General features: G+C 49.6%; 1 protein-coding gene across 1 annotated transcript in view; it reads right to left on the reverse strand.

Moving 5' to 3' along the window:
- Nucleotides 1-8,175, reverse strand: part of LOC144681047 (mechanosensitive cation channel TMEM63B-like) — a 68,166-nt gene extending 59,991 nt beyond the window's left edge. Inside the window, exons 1-2 of the mRNA XM_078542733.1 lie at nt 7,885-8,175; nt 336-540 (exon numbers count right to left, since the gene is read on the reverse strand). Of these exons, the coding sequence (XP_078398859.1) occupies nt 336-524 (189 nt within the window). The 5' untranslated portion in view covers nt 525-540; nt 7,885-8,175. The remainder of the gene's footprint in view (nt 1-335; nt 541-7,884) is intronic.
- Between the last annotated feature and the right edge of the window lie 10,575 nt (nt 8,176-18,750).

Consider the following 18,750-nt stretch of genomic DNA (forward strand, 5'->3'; position numbering starts at 1 on the left):
AGACCTCTGCGCTCCTCCCATTCTGGCCTCTTGCATATACCCGATTTTAATAACTCCGCCATTGCTTCTCCTGCCTTCAGTTGCCTAAGCCCTAAGCTTTGAAATTCCCACCCTAAATTTCTCCGCCTCTCTATCTCTCCTTCCCCTTGGACCAAGCTTCTGGTCGCTTGTCCCTCATATGTAGCTCAGTGTCAGGTTTTGTTTGATAATTGCACTTCTGAAGTGGGACCTTTGGGAAGATTTGCAACGTCCAGCTGCAATATAAATCCAGCTTTGTTGTTGTTGTTGTTCACTGACACAAAGGATCACCTTGGAAATGGCAGTCTGTCACTTACCCAGAAAGAGAGGAAATAGATAAGCAGCACAGTGGGGACGCCCCCGAAACTGTTCCCCTGCAGCACTGTGGGCCCTCGGTCCAAGTTGAAGCAGTCAGTGTTATTCAATGCAGCACTCCTCAGATCTCCATGGCTCTCGAGTATAAGCACTGGATCCATCCTGGTGGGCGAGATCTGGAGAGTGGCCATCTTCCAACAATTTCATCTAGAAGAAGATTCCAAAAGGACTGATCAACAAAAACAAAATGCAGCAGGTGCCTCTTTCTCCCCCTTCAATAAGTATTATTCATCCGTTGATGATGATTCACCGAAATTATGCCAGAGACCAGGGGCTTTCAATTATCAGGAGAGACCTGAGTGTTACTTCTCCTAAAAGCCCAGAGTGAAGGATAAAACAGAAGCCAATCTTCAATCCCTTTTACAAGCATTTATTCACAGAGATACACATTACAAACACGGACCTCCGAAACTCCAGTTTCAGTCTGCTCCTATTTATAGGAGCCCAAGTGGATCCCTAGTTAATGCCCACTGCCTGCATACAATTAAAACACAATTATTAGACAAAACATAGAAAAGCCCTGGATTGTTCTTCTGAGAGCAGAGAAGGTTAATGGGAGATTTAATAGAGATCTTCAAAATCACGATACAGTAAATAAGGAGAAACTATTTTGAGTAGCAGGAGGACCATTAACCAGAGGGCACAGATCTAAAGTAATTGGTGAAAAAAACCAGGAGGAAGATGAGGGGACTTTCTTCTTAAAACACAGCTAGTTTGTTCTGACCTGCAGTCCAAGGTAGTGCAAGCAGATTCATGAAGAACTTTCAGAAGGATGTATAGTTGAAAAGGACATATTTACAGGGCCTTGGGGAAGAGGCAGGGGTCTAGGGTCAATTGGATAGCTTTTTCAGAGACCCAGCACAAACACAATGAGCCAAGTGGGCTCCTTCTGTCCTATATGATTCTTTACTTCATTCCATGAGCGTATTTCCATCCATTTGTTCTCAGATGTGCTGTGAAAATGACCCAAAGGAATGTTGTCACCAGTTGGCGGAACAAGACCCGCAGTTGCTACACAGCTAAGTCAAACCAAGTCTGTGATAACTGTTCGTGGAAAGAAGCCAAGAACAGCACAGATTGCCTTTATTTTGCTTATTAAAATTACAGAATGGTCACAGCGCGGAAGGAAGCCATTCGGCCCATCCGAGACCATTCTCTGAAACAGCAACTTAGCTAATGACACTCCCCCTCCCTTTCCCCGTAGCCTTGAAAATTTGTTCACTCCAATCCAATTCCCAATGAAAGCCCCAACTGTCTTCAACACACACTCAATCAGTGCATTCCAAATCCAAACCACTTGCTGCATCAATAAAACTTTTCCTCATGTTGCCATTGGTTATTTTGCCAATCACTTTAAATCTCTACCCTCTGGTCTTGACCCATCCACCAATGAGAACAGATTCTCTCTATCTACACTGTCTACACCCCTCATGGCTTTGAACACCTCTATCAAACCTCCGCTCAACCTTCTCTTATCCATGTAGCTGAAGCCCTCATCCTTGGAACCATTCTCATGAATGTTATCTGTGTGCCCTCCTCAAGTGTGGTGCCCAGAATTGGACACAATACTCCAGCTGAGTCCAAACCAGCGTTTTGTCAAGTTTCATCATAACTTCTTGCCTTTATACTCTATGCTTCTATTTATAAATCCCAGGATCCCAAAAGCCTTTTTGACCACCTTTTCAACCTGCCCTGCCAATTTATGTACATATACCCACAGGTTTCTCTGTTCCTGCACCCCTAGTAGAGTTGTACCCTTTATTTTATATTGCCTCTCCTCATTATTCCTACCAAAATGTACCGCTTCACACTTCTCTGCATTAAATTTCAACTGCCACACATCTGCCCATTCCACCTGCCTGTCTGTGTCCTCTTGAAGTCTATACTATCCTCATAGTTCACAATACTTACAATACTTCCAAGTTTTGTCTCATCTGCAAATTGTGCTATAAGTACCTACAAACAGATGAATTAAGAACAGGAGTAGGCCACTCGGCCCCTCGAGTCTGATCCGCCATTCAACAAGATCATGGCTGATCTGATTGTAACCTCAACTCCACATTCCTGCCTACCCCCGATAACCTTCCACCCCTTGCTTATCAAGAATCTATCTACCTAAGCCTCTGCCACCTGTTGGAGAAGAGTTCCAAAGCTCACAACCATCTGAGAGAAAAATGTTTTCTTCATCTCTGTGTTAAATGGGTGACCCCTTATTTTTGAACAGTGACCCCTAGTTCTAGATTTTCCCACAAGAGGAAACATCCTCTCCACATCCACCCTGTCAAGACCCCTCAGGATCTTAAGGGCAGCATTTTCCCCCCACCTCGGGGTGGGGGTGGGGGGTTGTGCGGGAGTGGGCGCGAACGGGCGGGTTTCCCATCGGCACCCCGGGTCAGGGGTGCGCCGCCATTTTACGTGGGCAGGCCAATTAAGGCCCGCCCAGCATGATGTGCGCCAGGAAGCGCCGTGCGCTCCCTGTGCGGGCGGGGGAGGGGGGAATTCCCTGCACCGGGAGTGAGTGCACAGATCTCCCCGAGGCGAAGTGCCGCCTCGGAGATCGGTTGAAGTTTTTTAAAAAAATTTTTTAAAGGTTAGAAAAAAATTTCCTGACACTGTCACTTGAGCTGGGACATGTCCATTACTTTAATATAAAAATATTCTGAAAATCTTAAATCCCTCATGAAACCTCATCCCGCCCGTGGATGAGGTTTCATGCTTTTTCGGAAGGCCGCCTGAGCTTCCCGGCCTGCCCGCCAGCCTTAAGTTTGGACGGGCAGGTCCATTCATCGTTACTTTTTTAATGGCCTTAATAGGCCGTTGACAGGTCGCCAAACTGAGAATCTAAATGACGCGGGGAGACATCAGGACGCATGCCCGATGTCATTTTACGCGTCGGCGAGTGGGCCCCGCCCCTGCTCACCGACCAGAAAAAGCTGCCCTATATGTCTCAATCAAGTCGCCTCTCGCTCTTCTAAACTCCAGCAGATAAAAGCCTAACCTGTCCAATCTTTCCTCATAAGACAACCCACCCATTCCGGGTATTAATCTAGCAAACCTTCTCTGAACTGCTCCCAGCGCATTTACATCTTTCTTTAAATAAGGAGACCAGTACTGTACACAATACTCCAGATGTGGTCTCATCACTGCCCTGTACAACTGAAGCATAACCTCCCTACTTTTGTATTCAATTCCCCTTGCAATAAACAATAACATTCTATTAGCTTTGCTAATTATTTGCCCTGCACATTCAAATCTAGGCCATTAACATATATCAAGAAAAGCAGTGGTCCTAGTACTGACCCATTGGGAACACAATTATAAACCTTTCTCCAGGGTGGAAAAACAACTGTTCACCATTGCTCCACCATGCTGCCATTGTCCCTTATATTCCACGGGCTTCAACTTTGCTGGCAAATCCATTATGTGGCACTCTATCGAACGCCTTTTGAAAGTCCATATATACCGCGTCAACCAGCTGTTACCTCATCAAAAAAAAATCAAGTTAGCTAAACATATGATTTACCTGAAACAAATCCACACTGGCTTTCCCTAATTAATTTACACTTGTCCAAGTGACTGTTAGTTTTGTTCTGGAATATCATTTCTAAAAGCTTTCCCACCAAGGTTAAGCTGAGTGGCTGGTAGCTGCTGAGTTTATCCTTACGCCTTTTTTGAACATCTTACCAAAGTCCTACATAATTGCAACAGGGCCTCCTTACTCTTGTACTCCAATCCTGTTGCACTAAAGGCGATCATACCATTTGCCATCCGAATTGCTTGCTGTCCCTGCATGTTAACTTTCTGTGATCCACACGCAAACCAACATTTTATACTTTCTCACCTTTTTAAAAAAATTCTATTTTTCTAAGTGGATAATTTCACACTACCCCAATATTATATTATACACAACAGGGCTAAAACAAAAATAGGGTGGGAGGAGACTTGTGTGGCGTATAAGCACTGTCATAAACCAATTTGGCCAAACAGCCTGTTTGCGTGTGTAAATTCTACGAGACTGAGCGATACTGAGGGATTACGGCACTGTCTGGGGTGCAAGCAGAATACTGCGGATGCTGGAAATCTGAAATAAAAACAGAAAGCACTGGAGAAACTCAGCAGGTCTGGCAGCATCTGCGGAGAGAGAAACAGAGTTAAAGCTGTAAGTCCGTATGGCTCTTTAGCTCTGAAGAAGAGTCATACGGACTCGAAACGTTAACTCTGTTTCTCTCTCCATTGATGCTGCCAGGCAGGCTGAGCTTTTCCAGCGCTTTCTGTTTTTATTGTCTGAGGCAATATCTTTGTTCAGATATGACCACACGGAAAGAGTTTGTTCAGGCGGGCATTAAAAATTGCCGTGAGGAGAGTTAGACAATCAAACATTTTGGGGAGAGGGATTTTAACTGGGAGTGGGCTTTGACCAGGTGGTGCCTGGGCCAGGGTCATACCGGAGAGTAGATCCCAGTCTGTTTTCAAAGCTCCTATTATCCCAGGATCCTCAGCCTTTTGAAGGAGAGAGTTTGAGGTCTCACCTTTGCGTGTGAAGGACTCCCTGATTTCACTCCCGAACAGCCTAGCTCTAACTTTAAGATCGTGCCTCCTCGTTCCAGATTTCCTCGGGGTAGGTTGTTTCTGTAAATCTACTCCATTGAATCTTGGCCTTTTAATGACCCTGATCCGATCACCCTCAAAATGTCCACTACAGTCAAGACAGCGCTGATTAAGTTTACACAACCTCCTTCATTAATAACGGGTCAGTTCATTTTTTTTTTTCTCCATTCATTGCCACATCTGCCTGTTATTACAACAGTGTTAACACTACTGAAATAAATGACTGTAAAATACCGAGGTGTGAAAGTTGCATAATCTTTGATTCAGCATTCTTACAGTTGTTAAACACCATTAATATCATAGGGCAGAATTTTGCCATCAGCGAGCAGGGGGTGGGGCCTACTCGCCGACGCGTAAAATGACGCGGGATGATGTCGGGCAGAACCCCCGATTTCTCCACGGCCCATTTAAATTTTCAGCAAGGTGGGGGCGCAGCAAAATCAGCTGCGGGCCCGCCGACCCGTCAACGGCCATTTGAGGCCATTGACAGGATCATTTATACAATTAAAGGACCTGCCCGTCCAACCTTAAGGCTGGTGAACAGGCCAGGAGCCCCGGCGGCAAATAGAGAAAACATGAAACCTCATCCAGCGACGGGTTTCATGTAGGGTTTTAAAAATTTTAATAAAGTTTTTCTGTAAATTATGAACATGTCCCATCTCATGTGACATTGTCACATGAGGGGGACGTGTTAGGGAATTTTTTCTCTATTTTTAATATTTTTCAAAGTGGAAGCGAGCTCCCTGAGTCTGCACTTAGCCTCTTGCTTTTAGGGAATCCCCTCCGCCCACACTGGAAGCGCATAGCGCTTCTCGCCGGATGTCAAGCTTAATTGGCCCGCCCATGTAAAATGGCAGCGGGGCCTGCTTCACTGGCGGGGATCAGCTCCCCGCCCGCCGGAGATTGGGTCGGGCCCACCCACACCCACACCCACCCGACAGGCAGAAAATTCTGCCCATAGTGTTATAAGTCCATAAGAAATTGCAATGAGGAAGAGAAAGTAAAATCTTTTTGACCCCATTTGCAACATTAGTTAAAAAACAATTTCCTGGGTAATGCAATAAGTAACAGCAGGCTGACTGAGAATGAGTCAGCACACTGGTCTCTGACTCAAACTCCAACCTATAACCCAGGTTGACACTCCAGTGCAGTGCTGAGGGGGTGCGGCACTGTCTTCTGGATGAGGCTTTTAACTTGATGCCCTCCGGGTGAATATGAAAGATCACAGGCACCATTCGGAAGAAGAGCGGGGTGGGGGGGGGAAAAGCTCCCTGATGTCCCCATCGATATTTATCCCTCACCCAACATTATGAAAACAGATTCATTTGACGGGATCGTTACACATTTCGGTTCCACATTACCAGGGACTGACTACATGGCAAAAATGTACTTCAGTGGCTGGAAAGCACATTGCCATTTCCCCACGTTTGTGGAAGGCGCTTGACAAATGCAGGCTCTCTCTCCACTAACCCATTAAGCACAGCGGAAGGTCTGACCTCTCCATTATAACTTTAGACTGACAGGCAAAGGGGAAACAGTGACTAAAACCTCACGGGATGGCGAGGGGAGGGGACAGGGGGGTAAATGCGCCACATTTCCGTATTTAGTTGATAGTTGATCCCTTCTTCCGTCTGACTAACTCTGTGTTTAAAAACAACCTTTCTCAGCAGTGATAAGAATCGGAGCCTCTGTTTTTGTTTGGCTGGCGAGCGGGGAGGGGGGAGAGAGGGGGGGGGAGAGAGGGAGGGGGGAGGAGAATAAAATAAAAAGAGATGTTGATGAACTTTCTGCAACAGTTTGCTGCTTGTCACATGCTGAGCCGCCCCCTCTGCCAGCTCCCCTCTCAGCACTGGGGGTGGGGGGGCTCCCCTCTCAGCACTGGGGCAAGGGGGGGCTCCCCTCTCAGCACTGGGGCAAGGGGGGGCTCCCCTCTCAGCACTGGGGCAAGGGGGGGCTCCCCTCTCAGCACTGGGGCAAGGGGGACCTCCCCTCTCAGCACTGGGGCAAGGGGGGGCTCCCCTCTCAGCACTGGGGGGGGTGGGGGCTCCCCTCTCAGCACTGGGGGGGGTGGGGGCTCCCCTCTCAGCACTGGGGGGGGTGGGGGCTCCCCTCTCAGCACTGGGGGGGGTGGGGGCTCCCCTCTCAGCACTGGGGGGGGTGGGGGCTCCCCTCTCAGCACTGGGGGGGGTGGGGGCTCCCCTCTCAGCACTGGGGGGGTGGGGGCTCCCCTCTCAGCACTGGGGCAAGGGGGGGCTCCCCTCTCAGCACTGGGGGGGGTGGGGGCTCCCCTCAGCACTGGGGCAAGGGGGGGCAAGGGGGGGCTCCCCTCTCAGCACTGGGGCAAGGGGGGGCTCCCCTCTCAGCACTGGGGGGGTGGGGGCTCCCCACTCAGCACTGGGGCAAGGGGGGGCAAGGGGGACCTCCCCTCTCAGCACTGGGGCAAGGGGGGGCAAGGGGGACCTCCCCTCTCAGCACTGGGGCAAGGGGGGGCTCCCCTCTCAGCACTGGGGGTGGGGGGGCTCCCCTCTCAGCACTGGGGGTGGGGGGGCTCCCCTCTCAGCACTGGGGGTGGGGGCTCCCCTCTCAGCACTGGGGGTGGGGGGCTCCCCTCTCAGCACTGGGGGTGGGGGGGGCTCCCCTCTCAGCACTGGGGGTGGGGGGGGCTGCAGAGCTGGGACAAGGTACACAGAGACCTTCAGCCACCTAACCGGCTCCAGAGGGACAAGCTAACGTGGCAATAAACTCCCAAAGACACACAGCTAAACAAACAAACAAACAGGAGAGCCCTGGCTGCCTCCGCTAACAAACAAAACTTGGCCAAGTGGCCTTTGCACCAATTTGCCTAGTTGAAGCTGGGCTGCAGATTCTGGAGAAGAAACCCACCTGATCACTGTCCTGTGCTCGATCCCTCATGATTCCCGATCCGCTGACATTGTTTGACCCAGTTCCACTCTCTCTCTATCTCTCTCACACTCTCTCTCTCTCTCTCTCACACACACACTCTCTCTCTCTCTCTCACACACTCTCTCTCTCTCTCACACACACACTCTCTCTCTCTCTCTCACACTCTGTCTCTATCTCTCTCACACTCTCTCTCTCTCTCACACTCTGTCTCTATCTCTCTCACACACTCTCTCTCTCTCTCACACACACTCTCTCTCTCTCTCTCTGCCCATGCGCTCTCTCCCGCTGGGAACCTATATTCCACTTTCGCTATTGCAATTAGCGTGTCCCCACCCAGTAAAAGCAGAACTAATACAACTGGCTCAAAGTGAAAGAAAGACTTGACTTGCACCCACTATCAATGCCCCTGCAGCCACTGAAGGAGTTTTCTGAGGCGCAGTTACTTGTCGCGGTGCAGGACGCAGCAGCTAGGTTGCGCACAGCAAGATCCCACAAAGAGCAATGTGGGAATGATCGCTGGATGTGTTGTCATGATGTTGGTTTGAAGAACCTCCCCCTACCTTCTTAATTCTGCCCTACCCCCACAACCCCACCACCCACCCCCTCCACCCAGTATTCATTAGTAATGTAAACTCCCTAAGTACAGCAGTGTGCTCTGAATTCTGGGGCAGTGCCCCGGGATATATCAGATGCAGAGATTGTGACCTTGTACAACAACAGGCAACACAGCCATTGCAACAGCTGTCAAGGCATCTCCCTGCTGAGCATCGTGGGAAAAGTATTTGCCACTGTTGCCCATGTCAGACTGCAGATCTTGACTGTACACATCTACCCCGAATCCTAGATGGTTTCAGAATTGGAAGGTTTACAAATGACACGATCTTCTCAGTCTGGCAGCTGCAAGAGAAATGTCATGAACAAAGGAGACCACTATATATTGGCTTCATCAATCTCAGCAAGGCTTCCAACCACATGTACAATTTAAGCTGTTGGAGAAAATTCACTTCCACTGAAGCTACTCAATGTGGGTCTCTTTCCACGACAAAATGATTGGTAGGGTCAGCTACAACAGGATAACCCTTTGAAATCCGCGGTGGGGTCAAACAGGCACTGGCATTCTTTGGTATATTCTTCTCTTGGCTGCTCTTATATGCCTTCAGGCCATCTACAGAAGGTGTCTGCTTACACACCAGAACTGACAGAAAGCCGTTCAACCTTGCTCGCCTGGGACCTAAGACAAAGATGCACCAAGTCCTCATCAGAGAGTTGCTCCACGCTGACAATGCTGCACTAACACTCCATACGGCGCAACACCTGCAGCGGCAAATGGACAGACTCTCTCACGCCTGTAAAGAGTTTGGTTTGACCATCAGAAAGATAAATGTCACAGTCCAGGATGTTACCATACCACCATTTATCAGCATTGACAATGTGACATTGGAGGCTGTTGATACCTTCACATATCTTGGCTCCATAATCACCAGCAATCTCTCACTTGATGCTGAAATCAATGCACCACATTGCGAAAGCTGCAACTGTTATGTCCAAGCTGAGTAGGAGAGTGTGGAACAGCAGCAACCCGACTGAGGGTTTCAGCAGCAAATGAGATGAGGTAGAAGCGAAGTCAGGTTAGGTTACAGAGGTGGAACTGGGTGGTCCTAGTGATGGTACAGATCTATGGTTCAAAGCTCACCTTGGGGTCAAATATAACACCCAGGTTGTGAATAGTCTGATTTAGTCTCAGACAGTTGCCTGAGAGAGGGATGGATGCAGTAGCTAAGGAATGGAGTTTTGAGCAGGAACCAAAGATAATGGCTTCCCTCTATTTAAATGGAGGAAATTTCTGCTCATCCAGGACTCCATATCAAATAAGCAGTCTGATAATTTAGAGGCAGTGGAGGAGTCAACTGGAGCAAAGGTCACCATATTACCAGGCTTCAAAACTCCAGTTTCCACCCTTCCAACAGGTGGTGAGATTGCCAGGAGCAGGAGAGTGTCATGCATTGGAAGGAGTGCCACGCAGATTCACCCAGAATGTTACTGGGACTGCAGCAGTTCAAGAAGTTGGCTCATCGCCACCTTCTCAACAGTGATTAGGAATGGGCAATAAATAAGGCCTAGCCAGTGATGCTCATATCCTGGTGTAGTAATTGTAGCTTTAAGGAAGGTAGTGACTGTAGATTTAAGGCTCATTGTGTTGTATAGAATCACGTGACAGTGTGAACAAATCAGCTCTAAGCATGGGGAACCATAGAGTGGGAGTTCTTCTCCTGGTTGAGGGGCTTGATGGAAGCATGTAACTGCTGCTGCAGCCTGTAAATAAAGTTCGATGTTTCTAATGAGAAACCTGCCTGGAAAATCAAGTCCACAACACCCAGTAATGAATAAATGAAAAACAGGAAGAAGCGTTCGGCCCCTCGAGCCTGCTCCACCATTCGATGAGATCATGGCTGATCTGCTTGTGGTCTTAACTTTACTTTCTTGTCTACCCCCCATAACCCTTGACTCCCTTGTGATTTGATTGAAGATTTTAGCATTTTGAAAGGAATTGACAGGTTAAATTGTGAGAAACCTTTTCTGCTGGTGCAAGTCTAGGAAAAGGGGATGTAACACACTCTGGAGAGAAGATAGGAACCACTTCTTCACACAAAGAGTGGCAGTAATGTGGAATTCTCTCCCACAAAAAGCAGTAGATGCTAGCACAACTAATAATTTGAGATTGGTAGATTTTTGCAAGACAAGATTTCAAGGGATTTGAACCAAGGCGAGAGGGTAAAGTTAGGATACAAATCAGCCACAATCTCATTGAATGGCAGAACTGGTTCAAAGGGCCAAATGGCCTATTTGTCATCCTATTGTCCAATCATTTTAACAATAATACCAGCTTATTGTTCAGGGCGATCCAGGTCAGGCCCATCACTTGGATCAAGATCCCTACCACCCACTTCCCCTTCATCACCAGCACTAGTGAAGGTTACTTGAACCTGATTTATTTCCAATGTATCTGACCTCCATCGATCTGCATATACCTGCCAGCCTCAACTGAGGTAGACACAGCCAGAACTCCCACCTTAGGGAGGCCAGACCCATCCCCCACCTCTGCCCCTTCATTGCACCTTCCAGGTAATTGGCCTTGGAAAGGACGAGTAGAGTTTCTGTCCTTTAAAACATTCACCGTGGGAAGCTGATCCGGGTTTGCTGCCAGATTCCGCCCATCTCCTGCAAGGGCAAAAGAGGGTGCAGCAACATTCCTCATGAAATTCAAGACAGATGTGTCAGTGTTTACACGGAGTGCACGGGAATGTGTCAGGATTTACAGGGGGTCCCTCGGGAATGTGTCAGAATTTACAGGGGGGCGTCAGTGGGAATGTGTCAGTATTTACAGAGGGGGGTCACCGGGAATGTGTCAGTATTTACAGGGGGGGTCACCGGGAATGTGTCAGTATTTACAAGGGGTCTCCGGGGGTGTGTCAGTACTTACAGGGGGTCTGCGGGAGTTTGTCAGTATTTGCAAGGGGTCTCCGGGAGTGTGTCAGTACTTACAGGGGATCTCCGGGAGTCTGTCAGTATTTACAGGGGGTCCCCGGGGAGTGTGTCAGTATTTACAGGGGGTCCCAAGTAGCTTGACAGTATTTACAGGGGGTCCTCGGGAGCGTGTCAATATTTACAGGGAATGCAGGGGACTGTGACAGCATTTACAGGAGATGTCTGAGGAGTGTGACAGTATTTACAGGGGGTCCCCAGGGTGTGTGTCTGTATTTACAGGGGGTCCCCAGGGAGTGTGACAGTATTTACAGGTGGTCCCAAGGGTGTGTGTCTGTATTTACAGGGGGTCCCAGGGAGTGTGAAAATATTTACAAGAGGTCATTGCGAGTGTGTCAGTATTTAAAGGGGGTGTCTGGGGAGTGTGATAGTGTTTACAGGGGATGTGTGGGGTGTGTGTCAGTATTTACAAGGGGGTCCCAGGGAGTACGTCAATATTTACAGCGGGTTTCCTGGGGGTGTGACAGTATTTACAGGGGTCTCAGGGAGTGTGTCAATATTTACAAGGGGGTCCCCAAGGAGTGTGACAGTATTTACAGTGTCCCCATGGAGGGTGTCAGTATTTACAGTAGGTCCCTGAGAATGTGACAGTGTTTACAGGGGGAATCAGGGAGTGTGACTGTATTTACAGAGTCCCCAGGGAGGGTGTCAGTATTTACAGTGGGTCCCTGAGAATGTGACAGTGTTTACAGGGGGCCCCCGAGAGCGTGTCAGTATTGACAGGGGGTCACTAGGAGTGTGTCGGTATTTAAAGCCAGTCCCTGGGAATGTGCCAGTGTTTACAGGGGGTCTCTGGGAGTGTGTCAGTATTTACAGGGGGTCTCAGGGAGTGTGTCCGTATTTACAGGGGGTCCCGGGAGTGTGTCAGTATTTACAGGGGGGTCTCAGGGAGTGTGTCAGTATTTACAGGGGGTCTCAGGGAGTGTGGCAGTATTTACAGGGGGTCTCAGGGAGTGTGTCAGTATTTACAAGGGGTCTCAGGGAGTGTGTCAGTATTTACAGGGGGTCCCAGGGAGTGTGTCAGTATTTACAGGGGGTCCCCGGGGAGTGTCAGTATTTACAGGGGGTCTCAGGGAGTGTGTCAGTGTTTACTGGGGGTCTCCGGGAGTTTGTCAGTATTTACAGGGGGGTCTCTAGTAGTGCATCAGTATTTACATGTGGTTCCCGGTAGTTTGACAGTATTTACAGGGGGTCCCCGGGAGTGTGTCAATATTTACAGGGAGTGCAGGGGAGTGTGACAACATTTAAAGGAGGTGTCTGGAGAGTGTGACAGTATTTAAAGGGGGTCCCCAGGGTGTATGTCTGTATTTACAGGGGGTCCCCATGGAGTGTGACAGTATTTACAGAGGGTCCCGGGGAGTGTGTCATTATTTACAGGGGGTCATTGGGAGTGTGTCAGTATTTACAGAGGGTCACCGGAAGTGTATCAGTATTTACAGGGGGTCCCAGGGAGTGTGTCAGTATTTAAAGGGATCCCGGGGAGTGTGTCATTATTTGCAGGGGGTCCCGGGGAGTGTGTCATTATTTACAGGGGGTCATTGGGAGTGTGTCAGTATTTACAGAGGGTCACCGGAAGTGTATCAGTATTTACAGGGGGTCCCAGGGAGTGTGTCAGTATTTAAAGGGATCCCGGGGAGTGTGTCATTATTTGCAGGGGGTCCCGGGGACTGTGTCAGTATTTACAGGGCATCCCGGGGGGTGTGTCAGTATTTACAGGGGGTCCCCGGGGAGTGTATCATTATTTACAGGGGGTCCCTGGGGAGTGTGTCATTATTTACGGAGGGTCCCGGGGAGTGTGTCATTATTAACAAGGGGTCTCAGGGAGTGTGTCAGTATTTAAAGCCAGTCCCTGGGAATGTGCCAGTATTTACAAGGGGTCTCAGGGAGTGTGTCAGTATTTACAGGGAGTGCACGGGAGTGTGACAGCATTTACAGGAAGTGTCTGGAGAGTGTGACAGTATTTACAGGGGCTCCCCAGGGATTGTGTCAGTATTTACAGGGGGTCCCGGGGAGTGTGTCAGTATTTACAGGGGGTCACCGGGGAGTGTGTCAGTATGTACAGGGGGTCTCTGGGAGTGTGTCAGTACTTACAGGGGTCCCAGGTTGTGTGTCTGTATTAACAGGGGGTCCCCAAGGAGTCTGACAGTATATACAGGGGGTCCCATGGGTGTGTGTCTGTATTTACAGGGGTCAGCGGGTCCCCAGGCAGTGTGACTGTGTTTACAGGGGGTCCCGGGGAGTGTGTCATTATTTACAGGGGGTCGGTGGGAGTGTGTCAGTATTTACAGCGGGTCCCTGAGAATGTGACAGTATTTACAGGAGGTCACTAGGAGTGTGTCGGTATTTAAAGCCAGTCCCTGGGAATGTGCCAGTGTTTACTGGGGGTCTCTGGGAGTGTGTCAGTATTTACAGGGCGTCTTAGGGAGTGTGTCAGTATTTACAGGGAGTGCAGGGGAGTGTGTCATTATTTACAGGGTGTCTGGGGAGTGTGACAGTATTTATAGGGGCTCCCCAGGGAGTGTGTCAGTATTTACAGGGGGTTCCGGGGCGTGTGTCATTATTTACAAAGGGTTCCCAGGGAGTGTGTCATTATTTACAGGGTGTCTCAGGGAGTGTGTCAGTATTTACAGGGGGTCCCCGGGGAGTCTGTCATTATATACAGGAGGTCCCGGGGAGTATGTCATTATTTACAGGGGGTCTCCGGGAGTTTGTCAGTATTTACAGGGGGTACCCGGGAGTGTGTCAATATTTACAGGGATTGTAGGGGAGTGTGACAGCGTTTACAGGAGGTGTCTGGGGAGTGTGACACTATTTACAGGGGATCCCCAGGGTGTGTTTCTGTATTAACAGGGGGTCCCCAGGGAGTGTGACAGTATTTACAGGGGGTCCCCAGGGTGTGTGTCTGTATTTACAGGGGGTCCCCAAGGAGTGTGACAGCATTTACAGGAGGTGTCTGGGGAGTGTGACAGTATTTACAGGGGATCCCCAGGGTGTGTGTCTGTATTTACAGGGGGTCCCCAGGGAGTGTGTCATTATTTACAGGGGGTCTCTGGGAGTGTGTCAGTATTTACAGGGGGTCTCAGGGATTTTGTCAGTATTTACAGGGGGTCTCAGGGAGTTTGTCAGTATTTACAGGGGCGTCTCCAGTAGGTGTCAGTATTTACATGGGGTTCCCAGTAGTTTGACAGTATTTACAGGGGTCCCCGCGAGTGTGTCAATATTTACAGGGAGTGCAGGGGAGTATGACAGCATTTACAGGAGGTGTCTGGGGAGTGTGACAGTATTTACATGGGGTCCCCAAGGTGTGTGTCAGTATTTACAGGGGGTCCCCAGGGAGTGTGACAGTATCTATAGGGTGTCCCCAGGGTGTGTGTCAGTATTTACTGGGTGTCCCAGGGAGTCTGAAAGTATTTACAAGAGGTCTCTGCGAGTGTGTCAGTATTTACAGGGGGTGTCTGGGGAGTGTGATAGTGTTTACAGGGGGTGTGTGGGGAATGTGATAGTATTTACAGGAGGTGCCTGGAGTGTGTGTCAGTATTTACAAGGGGGTCCACAGGGAGTATGTCAATATTTACATCGGGTCTCCAGGGAGTGTGACAGTTTTTACAGAGGGTTTCTGGGAAATGTGACATTATTTACAGGAGGTGTCTAGGGAGTGTGTCAGTATTTACAAGGGGGTTTCCAAGGAGTGTGTCAGTATTTACAGTGTCCCCAGGATGGGTGTCAGTATTTACAGTGGGTCCCCGAGAATGTGACAGTGTTTACAGGGGACCCCCGAGAGCGTGTCAGTATTTACAGGGGGTCATTAGGAGTGTGTCGGTATTTAAAGCCAGTCCCTGGGAATGTGCCAGTATTTACAGGGGGTCTGTGGGAGTGTGTCAGTATTTACAGCGGGTCTCAGGGAGTTTGTCAGTATTTACAGGGGGGTCTCCAGCAGGTGTCAGTATTTACATGGGGTTCCCGGTAGTTTGACAGTATTTACAGGGGGTCCCCGGGAGTGTGTCAATATTTACAGAGAGTGCAGGGGAGTGTGACAGCATTTACAGGAGGTGTCTGGGGAGTGTGACAGTATTTACAGGGGGTCCCCAGGGTGTGTCTATGTATTAACAGGGTGTCCCCAGGGAGTGTGACAGTATTTACAGGTTGTCCCAGGGAGTGTGTCATTATTTACAGGGGGTCCCAGGGAGTATGTCAGTATTTACAGGGAGTCCCGGGCAGTGTGTCATTATTACAGGGTGTCCCGGGGAGTGTGTCCGTATTTACAGGGGGTCCCCGGGGAATGTGTCATTATTTACTGGGGGTCCCCGGGGAGTGTATCATTATTTACAGGGGGTCCCCGGGGAGTATGTCATTATTTACAGGGGGTCTCAGGGAGTGTGTCAATATTTACAGGGGGTCCCAGGAGTGTGTCAGTATTTGCAGGGGGTCTCCGGGAGTTTGTCAGTATATACAGGAGATCTCCGGTAGTGTGTCAGTATTTACAGGGGGTATCTGGGAATGTGTCAGTATTTACAGGGGGTCTCCGGGAGTGTGTCAGTATTTACAGGGGGTCTCCGGGAGTGTGTCAGTATTTACATGGGGTTCCCGGTAGTTTGACAGTATTTACAGGGAGTCCACGGGGGTGTGTCAGTATTCACAGGGAGTGCAGGGGAGTATGACAGCATTTACAGGAGGTGTCTGGGGAGTGTGACAGTATTTACTCATATTTACTACATCCCCAGGATGTGTGTCAGTATGTACAGGGGGTACCCGAGGAGTGTTACAGTATTCACAGGGGGTGCAAAGGGTGTGCGTCTGTAATTATAGGGGGTCACCAGGGAGTGTGACAGTATTTACAGGGGGTCCCCAGGGAGTGTGACAGTATTTACAGGGGCTCCCGGGGAATGTGTCATTATTTACAGGGCGTCGTTGGGAGTGTGTCAGTATTTATAGAGGGTCACCGGGAGTGTGTCAGTATTTACAGGGGGTCTCAGGGAGTGTGTCAGTATTTACAGGGGGTCTCTGGGAGTGTATCAGTATTTACAGGGGGTCTCAGGGAGTTTGTTAATATTTACAGGGGGGTTTCCAGTAGGTGTCAGTATTTACATGGGGTTCCCGGTAGTTTGACAGTATTTACAGGGGGTCCACAGGAGTGTTTCAATATTTACAGGGAGTGCAGGGGAGTGTGACAGCATTTACAGGAGGTGTCTGGGGAGTGTGACAGTATTTACAGGTGGTCCCCAGAGTTTGTGTCTGTATTTACAGGGGGTCCCCAAGGAGTGTGACAGTATATTCAGGGAGTCCCATGGGTGTGTGTCTGTATTTACAGGGGGCAGGGGGTCCCCAGGCAGTGTGACAGTGTTTACAGGGTGTCACGGGGAGCGTGACAGTATTTACAGGGGGTCGGTGGGAGTGTGTCAGTATTTACAGAGGGTCACTGGGAGTGTGTCAGTATTTATGGGGGGTCCCAGGGAGTGTGTGTGAGTATTTACAGGATGTCCCGGGGAGTGTGTCATTATTTACAGGGGGTCCCGGGGAGTGTGTCAGTATTTACAGGGGAGGGACCCCGGGGAGTGTGTCGTTATTTACAGACGGTCACCGGGGAGTGAATCATTATTTACAGGTTGTCCCCGGGGAGTGTTTCATTATTTACAGGGGGTCTCAGAGAGTGTGTCAGTATGTACAGGGTGTCCCAGGATTGTGTCAGTATTTACAGGGGGTCTCCGTGAATGTGTCATTACTTACAGGGGATCTCCGGGAGTGTGTCAGTATTTACAGGGGGTCTCCGGGAGTGTGTCAGTATTTACAAGGGGGTCTCCAGTAGTGTGTCAGTATTTAAATGGGGTCCCCGGTAGTTTGACAGTATTTACAGGGGGTCCCCGTGAGTGTGTCAATATTTACAGGGAGTGCAGGGGAGCATGACACCTTTTAGAGGAGGTGTCTGGGGAGTGTGACAGTATTTACATGGGGTCCCCAGGGTGTGTGTCAGTATTTACAGGGGGTCCCCAGGGAGTGTGACAGTATCTATAGGGTGTCCCCAGGGTGTGTGTCAGTATTTACAGGGGGTCCCCAGGGAGTGTGACAGTATCTATAGGGTGTCCCCAGGGTGTGTGTCAGTATTTACAGGGTGTCCCAGGGAGTGTGAATGTATTTACAAGAGGTCACTGCGAGTGTGTCAGTATTTACAGGAGGTGTCTGGGGAGTGTGTTAGTGTATACAGGTGGTGTGTGGGTAGTGTGATAGTATTTACAGGAGGTGCCTGGGGTGTGTGTCAGTATTTATAAAGGGGTCCACAGGGAGTACATCAATATTTACAGCGGGTCTCCAGGGAGTGTGACAGTATTTACAGGGGGTTTCTGGGGAATGTGACATTATTTACAGGAGGTGTCTAGGGAGTGTGTCAGTATTTACAAGGGGGTCCCCAAGGAGTGTGACAGTATTTACAGTGTCCCCAGTATGGGTGTCAGTATTTAAAGTGGGTCCCTGAGAATGTGACAGTGTTTACAGGGGGCCCCCGAGAGCGTGTCAGTATTTACAAGGGGTCACTAGGAGTGTGTCGGTATTTAAAGCCAGTCCCTGGGAATGTGCCAGTGTTTACAGGGGGTCTCTGGGAGTGTGTCAGTATTTGCAGGGGGGTCTCAGGGAGTGTGTCAGTATTTACAGGGGGTCTCAGGGATTGTGTCAGTATTTACAGGGAGTGCAGGGGAGTGTGACAGTATTTACAGGTGGTGTCTGGGGAGTGTGACAGTATTTATAGGAGCTCCCCAGGCAGTGTGTCAGTATTTACAGGGGGTCCCGGGGAGTGTGTCATTATTTATAGGAGGTCCCAGGGAGTGTGCCATTATTTACAGAGTGTCTCAGGGAGTGTGTCAGTATTTACAGGGGGTCCCCGGGGAGTCTGTCATTATATACAGGAGGTCCCGGGGAGTATGTCATTATTTACAGGGGGTCTCCAGTGGTGTGTCAGTATTTACAGGGCGTCTCCGGGAGTGTGTCAGTACTTACAGGGGGTCCCCGGGAGTGTCTCAGTATTTACAGGGGGTCTCCGGGAGTTTGTCAATATTTACAGGGGGGTCTCCAGTAGTGTGTCAGTATTTAAATGGGGTCCCCGGTAGTTTGACAGTATTTACAGGGTGTGCCCGGGAGTGTGTCAATATTTACAGGGCGTGTAGGGGATTGTGACAGCATTTACAGGAGGTGTCTGGGGAGTGTGACAGTATTTACAGGGGGTGCAAAGGGTGTGTGTCTGTATTTACAGGGGGTCCCCAGGGAGTGTGACAGTATTTACAGGGGGTCCCGGGGAGTGTGTCATTATTTACAGGG

Source organism: Cetorhinus maximus, chromosome 5 (assembly GCF_964194155.1).
Source record: "Cetorhinus maximus chromosome 5, sCetMax3.hap1.1, whole genome shotgun sequence".
Lineage (NCBI taxonomy): Eukaryota > Metazoa > Chordata > Chondrichthyes > Lamniformes > Cetorhinidae > Cetorhinus > Cetorhinus maximus.